This window comes from Mustelus asterias, chromosome 3 (assembly GCF_964213995.1).
Source record: "Mustelus asterias chromosome 3, sMusAst1.hap1.1, whole genome shotgun sequence".
NCBI classification, from domain to species: domain Eukaryota; kingdom Metazoa; phylum Chordata; class Chondrichthyes; order Carcharhiniformes; family Triakidae; genus Mustelus; species Mustelus asterias.
Genome location: NC_135803.1, coordinates 46,791,757 through 46,817,927, shown reverse-complemented (window position 1 = coordinate 46,817,927; position 26,171 = coordinate 46,791,757). Strand labels below are relative to the sequence as shown.

The window sequence follows — 26,171 nt, the reverse complement described above, 5'->3', positions numbered from 1 at the left end:
GTGGCATCAAGGAGCCCTTGTAAAACTGAAGTCAATGGGAATTGAGGGAATGAGGTGGGGGGAAGGGGAGGAGAATTGGGCTGGTAATTCTCCATGTGTTGGAGTCGTATCCAGCACAACGGAAGATGGTTGTGGTGTTCAAGGTCATCATCTCAGCTCCAGGACGTCACTGCAGGAGTTCATCAGGGTAGTGTCCTCTGTCCAACCATCTTCAGCTGCTTCAATGATCTTCCATCCATCATTCGGTCAGAAATGGGGATATTCGCTGATGACTGCACAGTGTTCAGCATCATTCATGACTCCTCAGGTACTGAATCAGTCTATGTCCTGACATGGATGACAAGTATCAAGTACCATTCACACCACACAGGCAATGATCATCTCCAACAGAAGAGAATTTCAACATTTGCCCTTGACATTCAATGGCATTACCATTACTGAATTCCCCACAAACAACATCCTGGGGGGTTACCATTGACCAGAAACTCAGTGGACTAGCCATATAAATACTGTGGCTACAAGAGCAGGTTAGAGACTAGGAATCCTGCAGTGAACAACTCACCTCCTGACTCCTGAAAACCTGTCCATCATCTACCAGACAGAAGTCAGGAATGTGATGGAATACTCCCCATTTGCCTGGATGAGTGGAGCTCCAACTACACTCAAGAAGCTCAACACCATCCAGAGCAAAGCTTGATGGGCACCCCATTTCCAAACATTCACTCTCTCCACTGCCGGTGCACAGTGGCAGAAGTGAGTACCATCTACAAGATGCACTGCAGGAACTCACCAAGGCTCCTGAGCAAGCACCTTCCAAACCCATGACCGCTACCAGAAGTAGATTCCTGGGAACAGCACCATCTGCAAGTTCCCATCCAAGCAATTTACCATCCTAACTTAGAGTAACACTGTTCCTTCACTCCCGCTGGGTCAAAGTCCTGGAACTCCCTCTTTAACAGCATTGTGTGTGTATCAACACCATCTGGATTGCAGCGGTTCAAGAACATAGCGAACCACCACCTTCTTAATGTCAATTAGAGATGAATAATAAATGCTGGCCTAGCCAGTAAAGCCCACATCCCTTGAATGAATAATAAAAAAATCCCTTCTAATACACCACTTCCACCTCCACAGCATTGTTATCACTCCTGCCTCAGCTTGTCTGTTGGTGAAACCTTCGTCAATGCCTTTGTTACCTCCAATGTTCTTCTGGTCAGCCATCCGCCACCTGTAAACTTGAGCTCAGCCAAAAGAATGCTGATTGTATTTTAACAGGCACCAAGATCCATTTCCATTCACCACCACAGCACTCACTGATCTAAAGTGTACAGTGTCATATAATAGGCTTGCCTGCCAATTTGAAACCCAAAGAATAAAAGGGGCAATGTCAGCATGGAGATGATGTTGGCTGAGTGATGGGAGACATAGAGTAAGAGTGAATGGTTGTTTCTTGGACTAGAGGAAGGCATACAATCGGCTTTCCAGGGGACTGTACCAGACCACCGTTCTTTATGATATCTATTTATAGCTTGGATTTGGGGATACCTGGCACAATTTCAAAATATGAAAATGACACAAAACCTTGAAGTGTACTGAACTTTGGGAAGGATGATGCGAGACTTGCAGAGGACATGGACAGGTTAACAGAAGGAGCAAACACATAGTAGATGAAGACATGCAAAAGTGTTCCATTTTGGTAGGAAAAAAGACGAGGTAACTTACACTAAAGGTGAAAGGGTTAATAATCACACAAGTTTAAAAATTACATAAGCTGCAAGCTGTATCTCAGTCATATGAGGAAAGCTATGTAAAAACCACAGGTCTCAATTAAAGCAGACCCAGATAAGAGTTAAGGGTCATTTATTTGAACAATGTGTAGCTGCAGCTCACGTTTGCCCATTAGAACAGGAACAACGGAAAGGGAGGTTGATATACCATTGGTTAAAGATATAGCTATCATTGCTTGATGATATAACATTCACAAGTTATAATTAGACACTATCCCATTGTGTGTTGGGACGTCTTGTTGAAGTTGTACAAGACATTGGTAAGGCCAAACTTGGAATACTGTGTGCAATTCTGGCCACCCTATTATAGAAAGGATATTATTAAACTAGAAAGAGTGCAGAAAAGATTTACTAGGATGCTACCGGGACTTGATGGATTGAGTTATAAGGAGAGACTCGATAGACTGGGACTTTTTTCTCTGGAGCGTAGGAGGCTGAAGGGTGATCTTTAGCGGTCTATAAAATAATGAGGGGCACAGATCAGCTAGATAGTCAATATCTTTTCCCAAAGGTAGGGGAATCTAAAACTAGAGGGCATAGGTTTAAGGTGAGAGGGGAGAGATACAAAAGTGTCCAGAGGGGCAATTTTTTCACAGAAGGTGGTGAGTGTCTGCATCAAGCTGCCAGAGGTAGTAGTAGAAGCGGGTACAATTTTGTCTTTTAAAAAGCATTTAGATAGTTACATGGCTACAATGGGTATAGAGGGATATGGGCCAAATGCAGGCAATTGGGATTAGCTTAAGGGTTTGAAAAAAAGGCAGCATGAACAAGTTGGGCCGAAGGCCCTGTTTCCATGCTGTAAACTTCTATGACTCTGTGTGTACTTGATGCAACCTTAATCAATAACCATGAGTGGATAGAGATAGCTCCTATACTTTTATTGGTATATATTAATTACTTGTAATTGAATTTGAAACTATAATTACATGTGTATTTCTGAATTCTGCACTCTGGCTGATCTTAAAGATTTGATCAGGGTCTTGTAGCTGCAGTAAATCATCTTAAACCACTCTGAGACTTTGTCTGGCTACTTGAGGGGAATGATCGTTTTAAATACAACAAGAAAAACATTGTGACGGCCCTGTAACAAAAGGGTTAATTTTTTAAGTGGATGAAGGTACAGAGATACCTGTATCTTCTCACATGGAATCCTGGGCTCTATAAATAGGGGCATGGAGTATTAAAACAAGAAAGTTATCATGGATCATTACAAAACATTGTGCTGGCCACAACTGGAATCGGCTATCCAATCCCACACATTAGGGACAATGTGAATGCCTTATAGAGGGTGTTTACGAGAAAAAGTTTTTTTCATTCCAGAGATGAGGGACTTTAGTAACAGAGATAGCTTGAAGAATGTCCTTATACCTTCCATACCAGCTCACTCAGACAGACCTCAGGAGCCATTTTGAGATTAAATAAAATAGAGTCTAAATACCTATTACAGACTTCACTATACAGGTAAGTCCTATCCTTTACAACTTTCTTGTTGGTGTATTCACTCAACCGTGCTGTATACACTGTATCGCCCATCTCATGAGCAATGTTTGCTTGTCTGTGTTTTCTTTCCTCTCTCTCCCCTTTCCCCAAGGAGATAGCAGCCATGACAGAGCAGGAATCCTGACACGTTTTAATGGAAAGATGGTGTCTAAGTCTCTGGAAGCAAAAATCGAGTCTGAACTCAGCAATGAATTCAAACAAACCTGCTGAGTCTGGCTTTCCCACGTGAGAGTCACAACCTGTCCTCTTTCCCCTACCAGTGAAAATAGGATCTGTTGGAAATCATCACGACTCCACAAAAATCTGAGCCATTACATACCAACTTTTGAACCAAGAGCAGGAGTAAATCATTCAGCACCTGAAACCAGCTCTGCAATTCAATACGACCATGGCTGATGTCTGATTACCCTCGATGACCTTTGACTCCTGTGTTAGTCAAGAATTTAGCTACCAGTGCCTTAAAAATATTCAGTGACCCTGCCTCCACCACTCTCTGAAGAAGCGTTCCAAAGATTCACGACCGTCAGAGAAATGTTGTTTCTCATCCCCACCTTAAATGGGAGACTTATAACATGTGTCCCTTAGTTCTGGTCTCTCCCAAGAGGGGAAACATTCTTTCAATATCCACCCTGTCAAGTCCCCTCAGGACCTTACATGTTTCAATAAGATCATCTCTCAATCTTCTAAACTCCAATGGATGCAGGCCCAGCCAGTCCAACCTTTCCTGGGAAGATAGCCCCCACATCCCCAGGTATCAGTTGAGTGAACCGTCTCTGAGTTGCATGTATCCTTTCTTTAATAAGGAGACGAAAACTGTACACATACTCCTGATGTGGTCTCAGCAATGCCTTGTGCAGCTGCAGCAAAACATTGTATCTTAGCACTCATGGTTTACTGTGCCAATATAGATTTGTTGCTTTTTGAAACAAATTGATCAGTCCAGGTTCAAGCAGTGGCTACTGCAGGGGCTATAAGCAATCCCCAAAGCTGAGGAGGTTCCGAAGGTTGGACTGAAGGTTAGCTTGAGGTACTGGCGGAACCTGGCTGGCAGACTCCATAAGGGGAATGACGGTATTGGGGGCCGGGTTTAAGTGGCCGTGGGGAAAGATTAAAGAAGGGTATGACCTTTGGTGGGGCTGGGGTAGCGGTGGTGTTGACTCTGATGGGCATAAGGGACACCCAAAAGATGTTTCCCTCCCCCTTCACCCAACACTAGCTCACTCAGTGAAAGCTACTGGATCTTCCATTTGCCTTGAACATTCTCACTGCTGCAGGTAAAATAGAAGGACTGAGATGAGGCACTTAAGTCGCCTACGTTCAAAGTTGGATAGGCTGCCCCATGCCTCCCCTGCCTCTCAACTGCACCCCCCCCCCCCACCACCTTGCAACCATGAGAGAGCGATCGGAGTGGGCAGGAAGGCAATGGACAGTCGATGTGCCGCATAACTCCACACTGTCTGTGTGGAGTTTGCACATTCTCCTCGTGTCTGCGTGGGTTTCCTCCGGGTGCTCCGGTTTCCTCCCACAGTCCAAAGATGTGCGGGTTAGGTTGATTGGCCAGGTTAAAAAAATTGCCCCTTAGAGTCCTGGGATGCGTAGGTTAGAGGGATTAGTGGGTAAAATATGTGGGGGTAGGGCCTGGGTGGGATTGTGGTCGGTGCAGACTCGATGGGCCGAATGGCCTCCTTCTGCACTGTAGGGTTTCTATGATGATTTCTATGACATGAACTCCCTGCTTTCAAACACACAGGACATTGTGGGGAAGGGGGTGGCATCATAAAACTCATCCCAGCATTTTTCCCTTCTTCCGCTGTCTTACTAGTTCATTTCCAAGCCCAATAATTCTCATGGCCTACGTTTCTCTATTTGTGTTCCACTTTGTTTTTCTTGGTTTGGTCTTTCTGTCCCTCTCACGCAGTTTCTCTCATTAATGTCTCTCTATCGCTGCTTCTAACTCTCCCTCTTGCCTCTGTTTCTGCTTCCTCCTCCCTTCCCCATTCTCTCTACGCCACCCACTCTTTCTATATAGCTGTCTACTGGTTTCTTTCCTGATTAATTCACTTTTTGCATCTTTCAGCTTTAAAAAAAATGAATTTGAGGATTGCACATTTTTCTAGGCTTCAGGGGGTGGGCATCAGCGCTCAGGCAGTGACTTACCCCAACTACTGAGATTCAACAATTTGCCACAGACCAGTAAAGACGAAGTGTTTATATAGATAAAGCTACCCATGCTACCAGCAAGTCCAATGATTCTAACCACATGCTTCTTAGTATGATGAGCAGCAGTAGTAACACTGCTCGACAAGCTGTGAACAAGGAGCAGCAAAGCATGGTATTTCTGGCAAATGTTGTACCTATTAACAATAGCTTCCATTTACATTGTGCCTCTAAAGTAGTAACAATCCCCCAGGCATTTCACAGCAGTATTCACAGACAAAACTCCATAATGAGACACAAAGGGCAGGATTTTCCAGCCGCACCCACCCTGAAACTGGAAAATCCCACCTGAGGTCAACGGACCTTTCGATGGTCCACCCCTCGCCTGCTATGATTCCCATGGAGGCAGAATGGGAAAATTCGCCCCAGAGACATTTTAGGATAGGTGGTAAAAGACTTGGTCAAAGAGATAGTTTTTAAGGAATGATTTAAAGAAGAGGTGGAGAAACAAAAGGCTTATGGAGGGTAGTACAGCGCTTAGAGTCTTGACAATTTTAAGCATGGCCACAAGCTGTGGAGAAGAGGAAATTGGGATTGCACAAGGGACCGGAATTGCAGGTGTGTGGCTACCTATCTCAGAGGTTTTTACGGTTGGAGAAGATTACAAATATAGGGATGAGGGAAGCCACTGAGGAATTTCTGCACAAGAATGAGAATAATAAAATGGAACCCTTGCCAGACAGGTGAGCACATGACTGATGGGTGAGTGGGACTTGGCGGGAGTTGGGATACATACAGAGAGATCTGGATGAGCTTGAGTTTACACAGGAGTGGTAAATGTTTATCTGTCAGGGCAGCATTGAAATAGCTGCATCGGAAAGTATCAAAATAAGGATGAGGGTTTCAGCAGCAACTAGATAGAGGCAGCGGTGGAGATAGGAAATATTACAGGATGGAAGTAGGTGGTCTTGATAATGGAAAGGATATAAGGTCTTCACTCATTCTTCTCTCCCGAGGCACCTCACACCGCCGTCTGAACCACCAATACTCCCTCGCTCCTATTACCTTCTTGCAACATGATTCACAGTCACCCTGTAAAAATAGTGACCTTCCCTCATCTCCACATACGCCATTCTGAACGCTCACACCTCTCTGCTTGCAGGGCAAGGAAGTTCAGCTCAAAGTCAAATGATTCTCAAGCTGGGGACTGCAGACCCCGAGCATCCATTAAAAACCTTAAGACAGTCTGTGAAGAAAATGTGAGCTGAGAGGCAGGAGCAGAGTGCAGCCAGCACATGAACAGCGCAGAGCAGACCAACTGTCTCATCTCGGAGGGGAACATGCACGGAGGGGTGCGGAGAGCACAAAACTAAATACCTTTTTAAAAGCATTATTAAATCACCCTTTACATGCAGTACATTCATTTATTAAGTATTATACAGTATTAAAAATTAGATAGGAAGTGGAGGGCGGGGGGGGGGGGGCGGTCCTTCAGTCTGTGGTTGTTAATCCATTTGCAAAGGCATTCATCAACCAAAATAGTTCAGGGAATATTGAAATAGGACATTGCAAACTCTCTGGTTCAAACTTAGAGTTGCCAAGGAGAGGGATGGAAAGAGCGGCTATGGAATGGAGTTTGTGGCAGAGACCAAAGACAATGGGCGAATCTTCTCGCCTTAGTTTCTGCTGGAAAGATGGAACAGTCTGAAAACTGCCTCCCAGATCCCTCTCGCTTTCCTTAATATCCTGCTGAGGGATCAGAGAGGCTGCAGTGAGGCGAGTTCTCTCAAGGATAGGAGGAAGAGAAGAGTCTCACCAACCAAGCGCATGTGGATGGAAGCGGCCAAAAAGGTCAGCAGCAAACATGTGATCCCTCCATCCTGGAGACAATGCACCAAGTGGATTCAGGAACCCCCAGAGGATATGAAAGGTGAGTAAAACTTGCAGGAACTAACTTCACACTCCATTTTTCTGCACAGCACACCTGAGGTCAAGACATCTTGTAGCTCCACTTATTCTTTTCCCAGGCACCTCACATCCCCACCTGAACCACCAACACTCCCGCTCTCCTATTACTTTCTTGCACCCATGCTTCACAGTCACCCTGTACAAATAGTGACCTTCTCTCATCTCCACACATGCCATTCTGAATTCTCACACCTCTCTGCTTTCACCCATGCAGGATAAGAAAGCACCCAACTTTGCAAGAAGCAGAGATCCAGGTGGTGGATTGGGGAGCTGGATAGGGGAGGGGGTGGTCCTTCAGGGACAACCAACTTATCAGCCACTAGCAATGCATGCCAACCAGCTCCACTGGGAAAGGGAAAGGATGCAGAGTTAGCAATGATCTGTTGTGGTAGCCTTATCCTCCTGAAGTGCTCAGACACATCGAGAGAGGTGATCTTCTGCCTCTACAGAAGACCATGTGCTTGCCTCCTTCCAGCTGGATGTCCGTGTCCATCCTATCTATCCAAAGGAGGGGAATAGAGTTGAGAAGAAGTCAACTGGTGCTGCTGAGGGTCAGTGAAAAGCCTCTCAATGGCCATGGCTGGAACTCTATTGTGTCACATCATTACATGTTCAATGTAAGCCTTCCCAGCTTGGTTGTATCACTGAAGTAGCTCCTTCCACTGCATACTCACCTCCGGAGACGCTGATGATTTGCTGCTAGGTCAGGAAATAAGATCTGAAGAATAGTCGTATTCAACTCAAAATGTTAACTCTGTTTCTCTTTCTGTAGATGTTGCCAGACTTGCTGAGTTTTTCGGGCACTTTCTGTTTTTATTTCAGATTTCCATTTGTTTTATTTTGGGAATTAAATTACAGGCACGGAAATCCAGAATTCAGGATTAAAAGAGGCCTTAATTGTCTTCTTAACTACCTCAACAACTTTCTAATTACTTACCTGACCAATCCAAGGGGATTCCCTGTTTGCCTTCATATCTGTCCTGGGAAAGTCAGAGAGAGCGCGAAGACATCAGGATCCTGACACAATGGCAGTTTCTAGGACTTTCGCATGGTTCCATTCCTATCTGCCCAATCATAACCAAATAATTACCTGCAAAAGCTTATTTTAACCCCCCCCCCCCCACCACCACACTGTTACACCTGGAGACCCCAAGGTTCTATTTTTGGCCTTCTTATTCCTCATCTACATGTTGCCCCTTGTCCGAAAATCCACACAAAAAAACCCACCTCCCCCAGGCTGGGAACATCCTGCCCAATGCCTTGGGTCTTCCCAATGTTTAATTGGAGGAAATCTCTGCTCACCCAGTATTGGATCTCAGACAAGAAGCATGAGAAATCAGAGGCAGGAAAGGGGTTGCGAGAGGTGATGGTGAGATAGGACTGGTTGTTATTTGAGTACATGTGAAATGTAACATTGGATTTTCAGACAAGGGGCAACATGTAGATGAGGAATAGGAGGGCCAAGAATAGAACCTTGGAGGACTCCAGAGGTTGGGGGGCGGGGAGGGGGGCGGGGGGGGGGGGTAAAATAAGCTGTTGATTTGATTTATTATTGTCACATGTATTGGGATACAGTGAAAAATATTGTTTCTTACAGAAAAGCATACCGTTCATAGAGTACATAGGGGAGAAGGAAAGGAGAGGGTGCAGAATATAATATTGCAATCATAGCTAGGGTGTAGAGAAAGATCGACTTAATACAAGGTAGGTCCATTCAAAAGTCACCGATGATTATCTGGCTATGACTGGACAGATAGGAATGGAACCATGCAAAAGCAACTGGTCAACATCAAGTATCTTCTTCCATATAATCTATGAATAGTGGGAACCATACAAAACCCAGAAGAAACCTCTGTGGTATTCCACTTGTCGCTGCAATACGAAGGCTTCACCATTGCTTCTGCTGGCTTCATATTCGGGCAGGTATATTTTAAAATCATATCTTGCAAGTAGATGCCAACCAGGTAGTCAATTTAAGGGCCACCTATTAGGATGATATGTAGGGCCACATATTCAATCTGGTATTCCTCAATACACCCAGCACCATTAGACCATAAGACATAGGAGCAGAAGTAGGCCATTCTGCCCATTGAGTCTGCTCCACCATTCAATTAGATCATGATTGATCAGATGTGATAATCCTCAACTCCACTTTACTGCCAAAATCCTGATTTCCTACTGGTTAAAAATCAGCCTATCTCAGCCTTGAACATACTTAACGACCCAGCCTCTACAGCTCTGCAATGAAGAGTTCCACAGATTCATGACCCCTCTGAGAGAAGAAATTCCTCCTCATCTCTGTCTTAAATGGGTGACCTCTCACTCTGAGATTATGTCCTCTGGTTGTAGACTCTCCATAAGGGGAAATAATTTCTCAGCATCTACCCTGTCAAGCCCCCTAAGAATCCCATATGTCTCAATAAGATCGTCAGTAAGATTCTTCTAAACTCCAATGAATACAAGCTTAATCTACTCAAATTCTCCTCATGAGAAAACCCTTCCTTACCTGGAATCAATCTAGTGAACCTTCTCTGGACTGCATCCAATGCCAACATATCTTTCCTTAGAAAAGGACAAAATCTGTTCACAATATTCCAGTTGTGGTCTAATTAGTACCATGTACAGTTTTAGCAAGACTTCCCTATTTTTATACTCCATTCCCTTTGAAATAAAGACCCACATTCCATTTGCCTTCCCGATTACCTGCTGAACTTGCATGCTAGTTTTTTGTGATTTATGCACGAGGCCCCCAATTCCCTCTGTGCTACAGTTTTCTGCAGTCTTTCTCCATTTAAATAATATTCAGCTCCTTTATTCTTCCTACCAAAATGCAGAACTTCATATTTTCCAACATTATGTTCCATCTGGCAAGTTTTTGCCCAGTCACTTAACCTGTCTATAATCCCTCTGTAGACTCTTCATGTCGTCCTTACTACTTGCTTTTTCACCAATTTCTGTGTCACCTGCATCTTGACAATACCACATTCACTTCCCTCATCCAAGTCATTAATATATATTGTCAATAATTGTGGCCCCAACACTGATCCTGTGGCACTCCATTAATACAGGTTGCCATCCTGAAAATGTCCCTCTTATCCCAACTCTCTGTCTTCTACTGGTTACCATGATGTGGAGATGCCAGCGTTGGACTGGGGTAAGCACAGTAAGAAGTCTCACAATACCAGGTGACCCTCATAGTTTATCTTCTCCCTCTATAATTGTGTTAGTCGTCTTTTGTTGGTTTTTAAAACTTTCCCAAACCTCTGGCTTACCACTAACCTTTGCCAAATCATATGCTTTTCTTTCAGTTTACTACTATCCTTAACTTCCTTGGTTAACCATTGTTGATTTATCCCCTTAGCAGAATCCTTCTTCCTCACTGGAATATATCTTTGTTGTGAGTCCTGAACTATTTTCATAAAGGTCTGCCATTGCTGATCAACCATCTTCTGCTAAGCACCTTTCCCAATCCATGCCAGCCAACTCTGCCCACATTTCTTTGTAATTACCATTATTTAAGTTTAGCACAGTTGTTTCTGACCTGTGTTTCTTACTCTCAAACTGAATGCTAAATTCTACTGTTTTATGGTCACTGTTTCTGAGGGGATCCTTTACTCTGCGATTGTTTATTAAACTTGTCTCTTTACACATTACCAGATCCAAAACAGCCTGATCCTTGGTTGGATCCACCACCCTCAGGAGAAACCAAGCTTGCAGTGAGGGCATCAATAAAATAGTTAGGTCACTTATTGATATCTGCAAAGAGTGTAGCAACTCTTTCAGATGTGGGAAATACATGCCAATTTCACGACCTTACCCAATATGGAAGGTGGCACATTTGGAACTTGTAATTGACATGTACATCCTGTCTTCCATACGGGTGGCTTAGGAGGCCTCTTAGAAAGTAAAACAGGTGCTCGTGGTCAGACTTTGTGTTAGGAATCAACAACATATATTGAGATTGATAAAGTAACTATTATGAAAAAAATTTAAATAACTAATACCTACAGATACCTGAAATGAGCAAGGAGATAGACAAAACCATGGTTAATATTTGTAGGAGCTCCAATGGGAAAGTGAATGATTTCCCAATCCTCAAAAAAGGCAAACTGGGAAGTACAAATCAGACAAACAAATATTGGTATGGTGTGTATTTTAGGAGATGTTACTAATGTCCGCTATTAATTTGGCAGCAACTGTTCAGGACTTCAAACATCTTCTGGAGTTTTTCAGAAAGTAACTAAACCACCTTGGTGTGCAAAATTGGCTGCTGTATTTGCCTAGACCTGCCACAATTCAAAATTAATTCATTTAACCACAAAGCACTTTGGGACATTTGGAGTATATACTGTACAGTTGTACAAAATTGATGGGCAGGAATAGAGCAGCTGAGAAAGCAGGCATCCAATGACTAGTGACTGGAGCATTAGGACTAGTCACTCTAGGCTGGATTTGCATCCTCGAGGTGGGCTGCAGGAGTTGGGAAGTACTTGGGAGAAAGTGCTTGCAAAGATGGGATTTTCATTGTGGGATATGGATTGAATTCTCCGTTGGCCTCGGGCGGGATTTTACGAGCTTGGCCCTAGCGAGGTCGTATAATACCGGCCATCCTCTCAGTTATAATAAAAACATTAAGACACTCTTGCCCTCACCACTCACACCTCCTCATCATATGAACACACCCCACACCCTATCCATACCTCCCACTGAAAGCTATAGCACTTCAATGCCCATTCACCCACTGTATAGAATCCTATCGTGACAATAGGGGGTGTCAAGAAAGTTTTTAAAAGTCAGTCATTCATTCATAATTTTTCACTTAAAAAAAACTAATTTAGCTGCAGGCCAATAAAAATGTCAGTAACTCGGGTATCTTAAAATATTGATAGTAGAAATGGCAAGCACCTGAAATCTCTTTGTCTTGTGTAAATAAACATTGTGCAATTGACAGAAGAGATCAGGGTGCTGGAGTTCTCTACAACTACAACTCTTTAAAAGGTGGTCCAACTCCATGAAAATTGTGGAGGACTAGGACATGCCTATTGCCACAATGCAACCGGTCAGGTCGAGAGCTCATGATCTGAACCAGTTCGCATCTTTGCTTGGCTCTGTTAAAAATCAGAAACCCCAGAAATGCGGTCAGAAATCCCAGAATTGGGTCCCGGACACCATCGTAACCCCTCCACAAAGTCTCCCCAGCTCCATTAAAACTCCATTTGCTGCCTCTGTATTTCCCTCCTCCCTCCCAGTAACCATCTAACAAAAGAGGCAAAAATGCAGAAATAAAAACAATGTCAATAACAGAAAAAATGTTGCAATATTTCCTCTGAGGCTAACCAAAACTAGTCCATCAAATTACATAGACCAATTGTTATCTATAAAGACATTTACTATATGATGCAATATTTGGCTCGTTCAAGGACTGGTCAAGCTCCCTCTTGAAGGTCAACGGAGAGTTAGCATTCCACACACCAGCTGGCAATGTATTCCAGAGGCTCACTACTCTCTGGGAGGAAGATGGTCTCAAGGGGAGATGGTGCTCTATTGGTAATGTCACTGAGCTAATAATCCAGAGGTCTAGGCTAATGCTCTGGGGGCATGGGTTCAATTCCTGCCATGGCAAATGGTGGAATTTGAATTCAGTTAATAAATTCTGGAATACAAAGCTAGTCTTAGTAATGGTGATCACGACAACTATCAATGATTGTTGTAAAAAAACCCATCTGGTTCACTAATGTCTTTGGGGGAAAGTAATCTGCCATTCTTAACTGGCTCCAGGTGACTCCAGGTAACTTAATGTGTCTGACTCTTAACTGCCCTCTGAAGTAGCCTTGCAAGACCACTTCATTTAAGGGTAATTAAGAATGGGCAATGAATGCTGGTCCTGCCAGTGAAGCCCACATTCCATGAAAGAATAAAGAAAAAAAACTGTCTAGCCGAATTTCACAGACATTAATAATGACCAGGATGCATGTCTCCCCAGTCAAACGTAAATGTTCTAGCAATAGACACACAATCCAGCGCTTTAATTATTGAAAGGTCCACATTAAATAAATAGACCATAGTCTTTAAGCGTATCTAAGTAGCAGTGATTCTTTACTATTTGAATTATTTTCATAACTCTTTAAATCCACAATATCATACACTATGTGTGGAGATCCCAAAACTGCATACCGTACCCAATTTGCAGCCTGTAGAATGGACAAAATAATATCGATTGTTTTATACTGAATGTTTCTATTAATACAATTTAATACTGTTAGCTTTCGCTACAGCATCTTGACACTGGTCATGAACCTTCAGTGATCTGTACACAATAACACTGGATCTTTTTTCTCTTTAAAGCACCCAGAGTATTGTTCCCTGCAAATGATATGTGTATTCTGTGTTGGTCCTGCAACCATGGTTGTAAACATTCAGTTTAACCAAGATAAATACCATTTTTCCATTGTGTAGCCCGATCTCCCAATGCATCAAAAGATTTTAGCATTTGATTGTAGTTTGCTACTGTCTTAACATTGTGCTGATTTTGGTGCCATCTGTAAATTTACTGACCATAGTTCCAACAACCCTTGCGTATGTCATTAACAAAGACAATGGCGGGGATTCTCCGACCTCATCCATGGCTGGGAATCTCCGGTTCCGCTGTTGTGGATGGGGATTTGGCTGAGCACCAGACTCTCCGTTCTTGCTGGTAGCGGTTGTGGGAAGTACAACATTGGAGAGTTCCGGGCAATGAATAGTAGCAGGCCTAGGACTGATTCCAGGAGGACAGCACAAGTAACATGCCACCAGGCTGAACCATGTTCATTAACTATACTTCTTGGCTACAGGATTGGTGCCAATTCCTAATCCAGTGAATCGAATTGCCACTGATACCACAGGAATCTTTGAGTGTGAGTTTCCTTATCAATTCCAGGTCAACAATGTCCACCAACCACGACCCCAATTACATCCTCAAAGCACTCTCTCATATTTCTATCCACATCTTATTTTACCAGAAGTCATGCTGTGTATTCCCAATGGCATCATCGTTCCCCTGGTGATCATAAAGGGCGTCTCTTACAAACTGTTCCTGCAACTTCCCTAGAATGATGCCAGGGTGATGTGCATGAAGTTCCTTTGCTCTGATTTGTCCCCTTTTTGAAAATAGAAATTGCATGAGCTAGCTTCCAGTCACAGGGATTATCCTGAAGGTACAGTTATGGTACTCAGAGCATCTGTCCCATCTCCTCAATCATCCTCAGATGGATACTACTCAGACACTGAAGCTCATCAATTTTGAGTTTTTATAATCTACTAATATTACTACTTTAATAAAACAGGAGGGGGTTGAACACTTAAATTTGCTTCATTGATAGACTGATGCAAAATAGTAATTTAGCATCTCTATGATAATCTGAGAATCAGCCTGAATTCAGCCAATCCTTTATTGGCTTGATATGGTTCTGAATAGTTTTCTAACTTCCAGAGTTGAAAAAATTTTTATTTTGCTGTAACAATTATTATACAAATTTCTTTGCCATAAATTTCTTGACTACTCTTTTGGATGTCTTAGTTGTGTGCAATACCTGTTCCTGTTCTCCCGTATATTAAATTCCTTAAGTGTGTAGATTGTCTTCTGTTCCAATCTGATCTGCCCCCGCTTATCCACCATAGCAGCTTTGCTTTTCAATGTGTCCTTCTTTTCACCATTGGGACATACGTGGGCGGAATTTTCCCAAAATAAAAAGTCACATGACATAACGGCGAGGAAACCTGAGTGATCTGCGCTGGTCCATCAGGCGAGCTTTTACCGCAATCGTCTCACACTCAGCCACTTTTTGGGAGAAGGGTGAGTTGTGCGTTTACGCGGGGGGGTAGTGGGCCAAATGCACCGGTGAGCCTGGCTGCAGAGCGCTCAAGCATCATTTCGCAAGCACACCCCGATCTCACAGTGCACTAGGAGACCCCCTCCCTCCCTTCGCAGACATCAGAACCCACCCGACCTCCCCTTATCAGCAGCATGATCCCCTTTCCCAACATGGGTCGCCTGTATCGGGACGTCAGGGCACACCTAATGGATTTTCCTGCCTGACTCCTGACATGCCCCCCCACCATGACCCTGACATGCCCCCCTCACCATGACCCCCAACATGCCCCCCCTTCCATGACCCCCGATTAGCCACCCCACCATGACCCCCGACGTGTCCCCCCCACCATGACCCCCGACATGCTCCGCCCCTACATGACCCCCCCTCCTATCATAGCCCCCACTCAGGCACCACCCCCATTCGGGCCCCAACTCCTTGGCACTGCCTAGGCACAAGGGCAGTGCCCAACTGGCACTGCCAGGGTGTCCGGTGGGCAATGCCCCATCAGGCCCCCAACCACCCAGGGGCTTCAATGGCCTCTGAGCCCTCTGGCATGGCCATCACACCTGCACTCTGCTAGTGTAGACCAGTAATGATGTGACGTCCTGCCAGAGAGGTAGGAACATTCCAGGAGGGGGGTCAATTGCGTACCGAACTCGTTCATGGGATTGAAATCCAGTCAATCTCATGCTAATCAGCCTCGCGCCCCTTCTGGTTGTGATCCAGTTTGTACCAGTAGAAAGGGACCAGGGCAATTGCAAACCATTTGGCGCCAGGCGCAGAACTGATATTTGGGCTCCTTCACTATTTTCCGGGATTGGTGCAACCTGTGCTTGGCATGGCGAGGTCGGAAAAATCGCCCCATGACTTCATTCTGTTTGATTTTTAAAATATATACTTAATCCACAGGACTGTGTTGCCTACCCGATAGGGCTGCTCAGGCAAATTTGCCAAATCCCCAGCCATTTTATTAGGTTAGCCCTCTTGAAATCTGTGACCAACACAAGGTTGGCAGCAGCCTTAGCGTGGCCAGTAAGTTTAAACCGAGTTCTATGGCGCACAGAGCTGGCCAGGTATTCCCCACATGGAGTTCTGATGCAACATACAAATATAAGTTCCAGCTTGTCTATTCTCTTATTTCTTCCAAAACTCATTCTAATTATCCTGATATCGCAAAATACTGCAGATGCTGGAATCCGAAACAAAAACAGAAAATGCTGCAAAATCTCAGCAGGTCTGGCAGCATCTGTGAGGAGAGAATAGAGCCAACGTCAGAGTTGGAACTATCCTGATTCAACCTTTTATCAATCCAAGAATCATTAGGCTTTGTTTACGTTGATATCGTACAACCATAGAATCATAGAATTCCTACAGTGCAGAAGGAGCCATTCAGCCCATTGAGTTTGCACCAACAACAATCCCATCCAGGCCCTACCCCCGTAACCCCATGTATTTACCCTGTTAATCCCCGACACTAAGGGACAATCTAGCATAGCTAATGAACTTAACCTGCACATCTTTGGACTGTGGGAGGAAACCCACGCAAACACAGGGTGAACAAGCAAACTCCACACAGTCACCCAAGGCCGGAATTGAACCCAGGTCCCTGGCATTGTAATCTTCTAAATTATTTTTTCTTAACATACAACTTAGATAGTTTTCCCTTTTTACCCAATGATATACCTTTTCTTACCCTTGAATTAATTCCATTGTTCTTTGAAAGTTTCACTTCTAGTTCAGCTTTTTATTTAATCTTTCCTAGATTTTGTCTTGTAACCTTCATATCCGCACCACTAAACTCTTTCACATCCATGTTGTTACTTTTGGTTTTACAAAACGAAATAACAATACTTAAAAAAATACTTAATTATCTGTGAAGCACTGAAACTTGCTGAGGTGATGAAAGGCACTGTTTAAGTCTGTCTTTCGTTCAAATTTAATAACGTAAAAATCACTTTGCTCATCCATTTCAAAGTTAGTAATTGGTACGAATGGATTGCTAAATCCTAATCTAATTCTTGAGCTAAATCTCAAGGACCAGTTTAAAACCAGTATTTACTTTGAAAGCCAGCGCCAAGTTATATGATTCATTTGTACAATTCTCTAATAGAGCAAAGAATATTTAAGTACATATGCACAAAGTTCCACTCACTGTCTTCCTAATGCTGTGAATCCACTGATTGAAATTACTTGATTGAAGTATTTGATACATACTGAAAAGGAATTGTTGGGCTATGGGAAAAGAGCTGGCAATAAGACAAATTGGATAGTTCTTTCAAAGCTGTGATACAGCTGTTAGTTTAGTTTATTTATTAGCGTCATAAGTAGGCTTACAGTAACAATGCAATGAAGTTACTGTGAAAATCTCCTAGTCGCCACACTCTGGCACCTGTAGGGGTACACTGTATGTCTCAATAAGGTCACCTCTTATTCTTCTAAACTCCAATGAGTAACAACGCAACCTCTCCTCATTACAAAATCCCTCCATACCCGGGAGAACCTAGTGAACATTATTTGGACTACCTTCAATCCCAGTATACCTTTCCTTAAATAATGGGAATAAAACTATTCACAGTATTCCAGCTGTGATCTAACTTGTGCCTTGTACTGTTTTAGTAAGACTCCCCTATGTTTATACTCCATTCCCTTTGAAATAAAGACCAGCATTGCATTTCCTTCCCTATTACCTGCTGAACCTGCATGCTAGCTTTTTGTGATTTGTGAGAACCCCCAAATATCCTCTGTGCTGCAGTTTTCTGCAGTCTTTCTCCATTTAAATAACAATCAGCGCCTTTATTCTTCCTTTCAAAGTGCATAGCTTCTCATTTCCTACATTATATTCCATCTGTCAAGTTTTTTGCCCACTCCCCCAACCTGTCCATACCCCTCTGTTGTGTCATCCTCACCACTTGCCTTCCTACCTATTTCTGTGACATACACAAACTTGGCAATATTACATTCACTTCCTTCATCCAAGTCATTAATATATAATGCAAATAATTGTGGACCCCAGCACTGATCCCTGTGGCAGTCCACTTGTAACAGGTTGCCATTCTGAAAATGTCCCTCTTATCCCAACTCCCTATCTTCTATTGGTTAGCCAATCCCCTAACCACACTATTATACTACCCCCAAAAACATGAGCTTTTATCTCATTGAGTTGCCATCTGTCTTAAACATGCTCAATAATGAGCTTCCCCAGCCTCCTGAGATAGAGAATTCCAAAGACGCACCATTCTCTGAGTGAGCCAATTCCTCCTCATCTCAGTCTTAAATGGCCAGCCTCTTATTCTGAGAAATCCTTAAAGGGCCACTATAACTGCACTAGACAAAGACAAAACAGTATCGGACCAGGGAGGAAGAATTATTTCCCTCTCTCCAACCTCATGTGGCTCTCGATTCTTCCCCAACCTAACTTAACTGGATTGGCTTGGCTCTTCTGTGGAGCCACCCTATTTCACCCCTTTTTATAAGCAATTTGATCCAAATGAAGCCACACCATTAAAGTATGGAAATTATTTCCATCAGCTGGGTGTGAGGCTCACCCTACCTAACTTCTACCCAACGGAAGTAGTTGCACAAGGATTTACCTAATTGCATCCAGTACAAAGCACACATCCCATTTGAATAGCATTGGCATTATTTCCCAAACCTGATTTAATGAAAGTTTTAACTGCAGTATTGGTCAAAAACAAGAGATGCCTTGCTACTTGGGGTAGTTGGGCAATCAGACATGGCAAGAAATCTGGGGGTGAATGGGAGGGGGGCCTCCTAACTATGCACCATAATGTTTGCAAAAACCAATGTAGAAGCCTGAGAAAACTGGTGTGAATGCCATTTATGCAATTCCCCCAGGGTTTCTATGGTTATTTTGTCAGTTATGGTGGACAATTGGGAGATCCCCAAGAGAAACTCACTCCTTAGCTTTCCACGTTGAAACTAAATGTGAAAAATAGCTCTGTTTTTGTGCAAAGTTAATTCCTAACTGTAAGGTTGATAAAAATGCAGTGAGGCTAGTGGGGGATGTGCCAAATTTTCTTCAGTCGCAAAATCAGCTCTGCTGTCACTCCTTCCTGAGAAAGGTGCTACTTCAAGGAAATGTTTATGGTATAACACATTTGCTGGAAAGCAAGGTTCCAAGATCAGGATTTTTGAACCCTGCCAAACTGGTTCAGCTGAATGAAGGTCAGGCACATCAAAGTTAATCTTTTCCTCTAAAAACTAATAATATAGGTGCTTGCCGTTTCAAAACCATGTCTGAGGAACAATGTGCTCCCAATTAATTACTCAGATCAGAGTTATACTGTTTTTCCATTCAAATAAATTTGTCATGTGCAAAACATTCTGGCACTGTATTTTGGATCTGGATGGTTGGCATGGCGATGCACATCCCCGATGGATGTTAATACCCACAACACATTTATTCAAAATTCGGTGAATAAAAATAACAGTTTTCAGCACCTCATGGGTGAAAAACCTCTTATACAATGGAATTTGCTCACTTGGCTTCTCAGAATATGACTCAGTTCCTCAGCTTGCTGACTAACCAGTTGTTACATAGCTGATAACCGGAAGAAGTGTGAAACCATCTATTGGAGGAGGTTTCATCCCTCAGCCTAAAATGCACTCAGGCGTGTAATAAAAATCTTTTTCATTAACTGGGATTGATGCAATTTAACCAAAGAATCCACAGCGAGAGTTTGGCATTGGTTGTGTTTTGTGGGCTTCCTGATGGGTTTCATGCATCTTTCTGTTGTGGTCACATGGTGGTATTATCTCAAAACCATCAAGCAATGTAGCCAAAATAAATGCAGAGTATAATGTGCAAACATCTTTATCCCCTGATGCATACTTTGGCAATTTTTCATTTTAAGTTCCTTGTACCTGTTGCACCATAGTGCAGGTTCATTGCTGTATGACTGACTGTGCTAAAGTGTCCTGCTTTAAACGGGTAGCAAATACAATCTGGTAAATGTAGCCATTGCACTATAATTAACTTGCAAAGCAATCTGTACTTTGTATTTATGGTTTCCTTGTGGTACAAGAAAATAACTTCTTAAAATTCACCTGACTGAGGAACACTTATCTTTTGTCACACAATGTAAATTGAGTTATCAAATGTTTGACAGCAATAGCAAGACTTTTTATGCTGAAGATAAATTCGGTACCTTTGATCCAAGCGTACGATTTCCAATACACCAAACAGCTTTGCATTCACTTCTCTTAAGTGAAAAAGACAAGCAGGTGGCCATAAAGTGCAAGAAGATGCCAAGATTTGCACTAGAGAAACTGGAGCTATGAATGTTTCTTCACCTGGTGAATTTCAATTTCAACTAATCCATTTACAGTGCAAAGTGCAGAATAAAAATATGGAACTCATGCCCCTGAGGAACCACTGCAGAGAGAAAATGAGCAAGTGGTGAATAGGTTTTTGTTTGCCTATCGCTTCGCAGCTAATTTCCAAACAATACATTTAGGGGCCTTGCAACAAGTCATCAGCCTAGCATTTGATTTGTGAATGGGGAAAATCCCACAGAAATTACTAAGCGAAACATTTGTGAAAAGTTTGTATAAAACATTTCAAATGGTCATTTCAGATGGTCAACACAATGATTATTGTAAATTTACTGACAAACTTCCCAGAAATGGCAATCTTTGTTATAAACATCTAATTACTTATGTTATGAAGTGGAGATGTTGGTGTTGGACTGGGGTGGACAAGATGAGAGGTTCTCAAGATGAGAAACTCTCATCTTGTCCATCCCAGTCCAACACTGGCATCTCCACATCATGGCCACCATCAACACCACAAACTGCTGGCTCAGAGTGGAGAGGATCTCCACAGTAGATTGTGCATATCAACACAGACTTCAGACTTCTACAGAGATGCAAGAGAGCAGACAAGATCCAAAAGGACTACATACTTGTGTTGTTATCATCGAATTATGAATTTCAGGTGGATAAGCTGGTCCACTATTTTGTGATAGAACTAAAAGTAATAAAAGCACAAATTGTTTTTTTTAGAAAGCAAGGACAAATGTGTGACACACACCAAATTGTTCAAAGGTTTCTGCTTTTGCATACAACATAAAGGATAAATGGCCTTTTACTAACCCCATCCCCTCCAGAAAAACAGATTGCTGTCTTCTTGTCCATAGTTCGTCAGGTTTCTAATCCTAATATTCCATCTTTTGCCAAAGGTAGAGTTAATGGTAAAGTAAACAAACACTCAAGGATGCAAGACTAGACAACAGTTGCCAATCTTTAAACACGACATTCAATTATTTGCATTTCAATAAAACTTTCCAAATAGCACACAGTATAACATAAATATCAATACTTCTGTTGTTACGTATACAGCAGTGTTGTCCAAGAGAATCAGACTGTAGAGTTCAATGTTTATTATTAAAGGGGAAAAACATGGCAGGAGAAAGAAATACGATAGAAAAATAACCCCAATCAACATATAAATACAAAACTGCTGGGGCCATGTCATCTTACATTTCTGAAAGTATTTCTAACGATTGTTGAAACCAAATGGTTAACAGTCTGTTGTATTCTCACCCTGGCTTAAGTGCATTTGAAAACAAGCTCTTTCTCTGATATATTTTACTTCACCTTACACTTACCCTCTATTTTTCACTTCAAACACGTTATTAAAGTTCTTCTGCCGGCCTCCCAGTCCAACTTTGTCAGATGTGCTGTCCTTAGATGCTGACTGAGTGGGTGAAGTTGGATTTTTCAATCTGTTGAGGAAACAGTCAATTGCTTTTCTGAATGCAGCCATCTTAATCGTTTTATTTAATATTCATTATCGCGTATTCTCTGCAACGCCATCCCACATGTTTCTCGGTGAAATCTGGAAATACCTAAACATCCAGAGTCCCATTGCCATAATCATTCAGGTCTCCCGTCTTCCATCACAGCGCCTCTGGCCAGTGACTATCAGAGGCTGTATTATAGACTAGGCGGCTGACGTCAGGCTAGGCTGCCTGCACTAGACTCAGTGCACTGGAGATAAGTGACAAAGCTGCCGGACTTTTACTTTCACTTAAATTCTCCACACTGACGCTGCACAAAGAAATGCTTTCATTTTTAACTAAGGGAGGGGTAATTTCAGTCACCTCCGTCTGCTGGATATAGGTAACAGAAGGGGTTGGAGCCACGCAGGATTAAAAATAAAACGATACCTTTGAGCCTCTCTTACTGTGTGGGGGTGAGTGAAGTTATCCTGAAGTCCTACAGAAATATTATCAAAGGCACTTTACACTTTATTACCTACACTTTTAAATTTTACATAATTATGAGATAGAAACGAGTTGAAGGACAATATGTCCAGCAAGCAGGCACCACAGCAATGATGTATTAATGACCATTGTTAGTACCTAATAGTTCAAGGTGAGATACCCTGTCAGACCCCTTGTGCCCTTGCTCAATGGCAAATTTGCACAGCTCCACCATTAAGCTTGCCAAGACAGTTAAAAATGCATTCTCACCCCCAGCCTTCCATTGTGGTCAATGACAATCACCAATTCCTTGGATTTCATAGAATCATAGAAAGTTTACAGCACAGAGGGTAGCCATTTGGCCCATTATGTCCACGCTAGCCAAAAAAAGAGCCCCCCCCCACCCCCCCGCCCCCCTCGCCCTGCCTAATCCCACTTTCCAGCCTGTTATGGCACTTGAGGTGCATACCCAGATACCTGTTGAATGAGTTGAGGGTTCCTGCCTTTGCTATTCTTTCAGGCAGTGAGTTACAGGCCCCACAAACCTCTGGTGAAAATGATTTTCCTCATCTAATGGGCAATACATGCTGGCCAGTCAGCGACACCCATCTCCCATGAGTGAATAAAAACAAAATCTCCCCTCTGCCAGTCATTTTAAAGCTAGGCCCCTTCATCCATGATCTCTCTGCTAAAATAAATAAGCCCCATCCACTCTATCCAGGCTGCTCACAACTCTGTGCTTCTGGAAGGAAGAAAAAGGGATGAAAGCAGAAGTGAGATGGGAACAAAGGGCGCTGTGAACTCTGGCAGAAGGGAATCCTCAGTTGGGGGAAAGTGAAGATATACGGGGAGCACTGGGATGGAACGTTGCTTCAGCAGAATAGATGTGACTGTTCGAGTTTGTAATGCAGTTAGTTCTATCTGGTCTATCTGACTTTCTATAGTAAGGTGACATCTGTTATGATACAATTTCTGTAAGCTGCCATCTTAAGATCAGTTCAATAAAGATTTATAATGATAAAGCACTGAAGAAGCACAGCTACCCTTAAAGTCAAAATGTGGTGTCAGGAAGTGGAGATGTAACAGATTTTTGAACCCTGAAAAGTTGCGGAGAAGAAGCAGCTCTGAAAGGTACACAGAAATGTTCAAATCTTCAAAAAAGCTGCTGAAAAATGACTATGACAAGTGAACACAGACAAAAGGCTGAAAGTAAATACTGAGTGAGTGAACATGGCAAACTTTGTAAACTTTCCAATTTCAGCTCCAGTAGAAGTGAAAAGTGATACATGGAAAAATTGGCAGTTTTTCTACTTGCAATGGTAAGGCTACAAACTAACAACAGTTACTTCACAAGACAGAACCAATGAGAGTAGCTACACTTCTAACATTGCTGGGATGGAACTGCTACAAAGTGTATGCCACTCTAAATCTAACTGACAAAGGAAACACACTTCAAAGATTTGCAAGCCTCAAATGTCAAGAGAACATCACTTATCAATGCTTTGGATTCAACACTAAAGCTCAAGATAAAAACAAAACCATTAAACAGTATGTGACTACTGTAATACAGCTTGCAGAATCATGTGAATTCAGACAGCTAAAAAGTCCTGATTAAAGATCGAGGAATCTTAGGCAGACGAGACTCCACCCTGAGAGAAAATCTACTGAAAGAGGAGAAACTTAAACTCAGGAAAGTGATAGATGTGCATAGATAGATTCTTGTTAGGCATGGGAATCAAAGGTGACCGGAGTAGATGGGGAAACGTGGAATTCAACACAAACAGATCATCCGTGATTTTATTGAATGGTGGAGCAGGCTTCAGGGACCAAATGGACTACTTCTGCCCCTATTTCATATATTCGTATGTAGAAATGCGGAGCTTGTGAAATGTCGGTTCGAGCGCATGAGACAGTGCAGACCAGGAGGTGCATTATGCTGAGAGACATTCCAGGCTGGAAGAGCAGAGCAATCATGGACAGATGGCAGGATGCAAATACTGCGCAGGACATCATACAAGGCAAAAGAAAGATTGCCCAGCATATGGAAAGCAGTGTTTTAACAGCACAAAACAAAATCATGTCACATACAAGTGCAAGAGGAAAAATGCAACACAAGCCTATTCAGATGGCCATGAGTGAAATTTCAGTAGAAAAGTCTGATGAAAACATAAGAGCTTAAGAACTAGGAGCAGGAGTAGTCAATTCAGCTCCTCGAGCCTGCTTCGCCATTCAATACCATCATGGCTGATTTCATTCAGGTCTCATCTCCACTTTTTGCCCGTTCCCCATAACCCTCTATCCCACTATTACTTAATAACCTATCTTTCTCCTTAAATTTGTTTAGTGTCCCGGCGTCCACTGCACTCTGGGGTAGAGAATTCCATGGATTCACAATCCTTTGAGTGAAGTAAGCCCTCCTCATTTCTGCTTAAATCAGCCAGCCCTTGGACTAAAACTATAGCCTCTCATTCTAGAATGTTCAACAAGGGGAAAGATCTACTCTACATCTACCCTGTCAATCCCCTTTAGCATCTTATATACCTCAATTAAATCTCCTCTCATTCTTCTAAACTCCAGTGATTATAGGCCTAAACTGCTCAATCTCTCTTTGTAAGACAAGTCCTTCATCCCTGGAATCAATCAAGTGAACCTTCTGTGAACCGGCTACACACCAAAAATTACATACAATCCAACAGGTTGGTTCCGTCAAGTCGCGAGGGAATAAATGGTTTGTGACTGTTATAATAATGACCACAGAGGGAGAGTATCAAGCGAGCAAGAAGTGTCTAATGGACACTGGCGCATCATGCAACAAAATGATCTTCACAGACCTGTGCAAAGTGGCACAAAATGACAATCGAGAAATGTAATCCTCAAAAGTAATATCGAGGCTATATGATGGCATGATACTCAAATCAATGGGAGAAAGGAAGATCATAGAAATCATAGAAACCCTACAGTGCAGAAGGAGGCAATTCGGCCCATCGAGTCTGCACCGACCACAATCCCACCCAGGCCCTACCCCCACATATTTACCCACTAATCCCTCTAACCTACGCATCTCAGGACTCTAAGGGGCAATTTTTAACCTGGCCAATCAACCTAACCCGCACATCTTTGGACTGTGGGAGGAAACCGGAGCACCCGGAGGAAACCCACGCAGACACGAGGAGAATGTGCAAACTCCACACAGACAGTGACCCGAGCCAGGAATTGAACCCAGGACCCTGGAGCTGTGAAGCAGCAGTGCTAACCACTGTGCTACCGTGCCGCCCTAGATCTCGAGTACCAGATGATAGATGGGATGCAACAGTCACTCATCTCATCCGAAGCTAGACTAAAGTTTGGACTGAATGTGTCAACAGAGGTTTACAACATGTCAAAGCACACAAAACTAGAGATGGTAGAACAGATTCTAAAGAATATCTACCAGGAGAATATCATCTGAGCTAGGTGAGAGTGTAAGACCAATTCAGCATCTGCCAAGAGGAGCTCCAGCTGCCCTTTAGTCAAGCCTAAAAGACAAGAAAGAAGAGCTGGAAAAGAGAGAAGTAATCAAAAAAGTGACAATTCTTACAGACTGGATTAGCAGCATGGTAGCAGTTAACCAATCTGGAAAGCTGTGTGAGTATTCTTAGACCCAAAGCATCTAAATAAAGCACTGTTTGTTTTTTTGCTTG

General features: G+C 42.9%; 1 protein-coding gene across 1 annotated transcript in view; it reads right to left on the bottom strand.

The window, feature by feature from the left end:
* LOC144483726 (transient receptor potential cation channel subfamily V member 6-like) overlaps positions 1-22,052 on the bottom strand; it is a 170,437-nt gene extending 148,385 nt beyond the window's left edge. The window contains exon 1 of the mRNA XM_078202269.1: positions 21,895-22,052. Within this exon, the coding sequence (XP_078058395.1) occupies positions 21,895-22,052 (158 nt within the window). The remainder of the gene's footprint in view (positions 1-21,894) is intronic.
* Between the last annotated feature and the right edge of the window lie 4,119 nt (positions 22,053-26,171).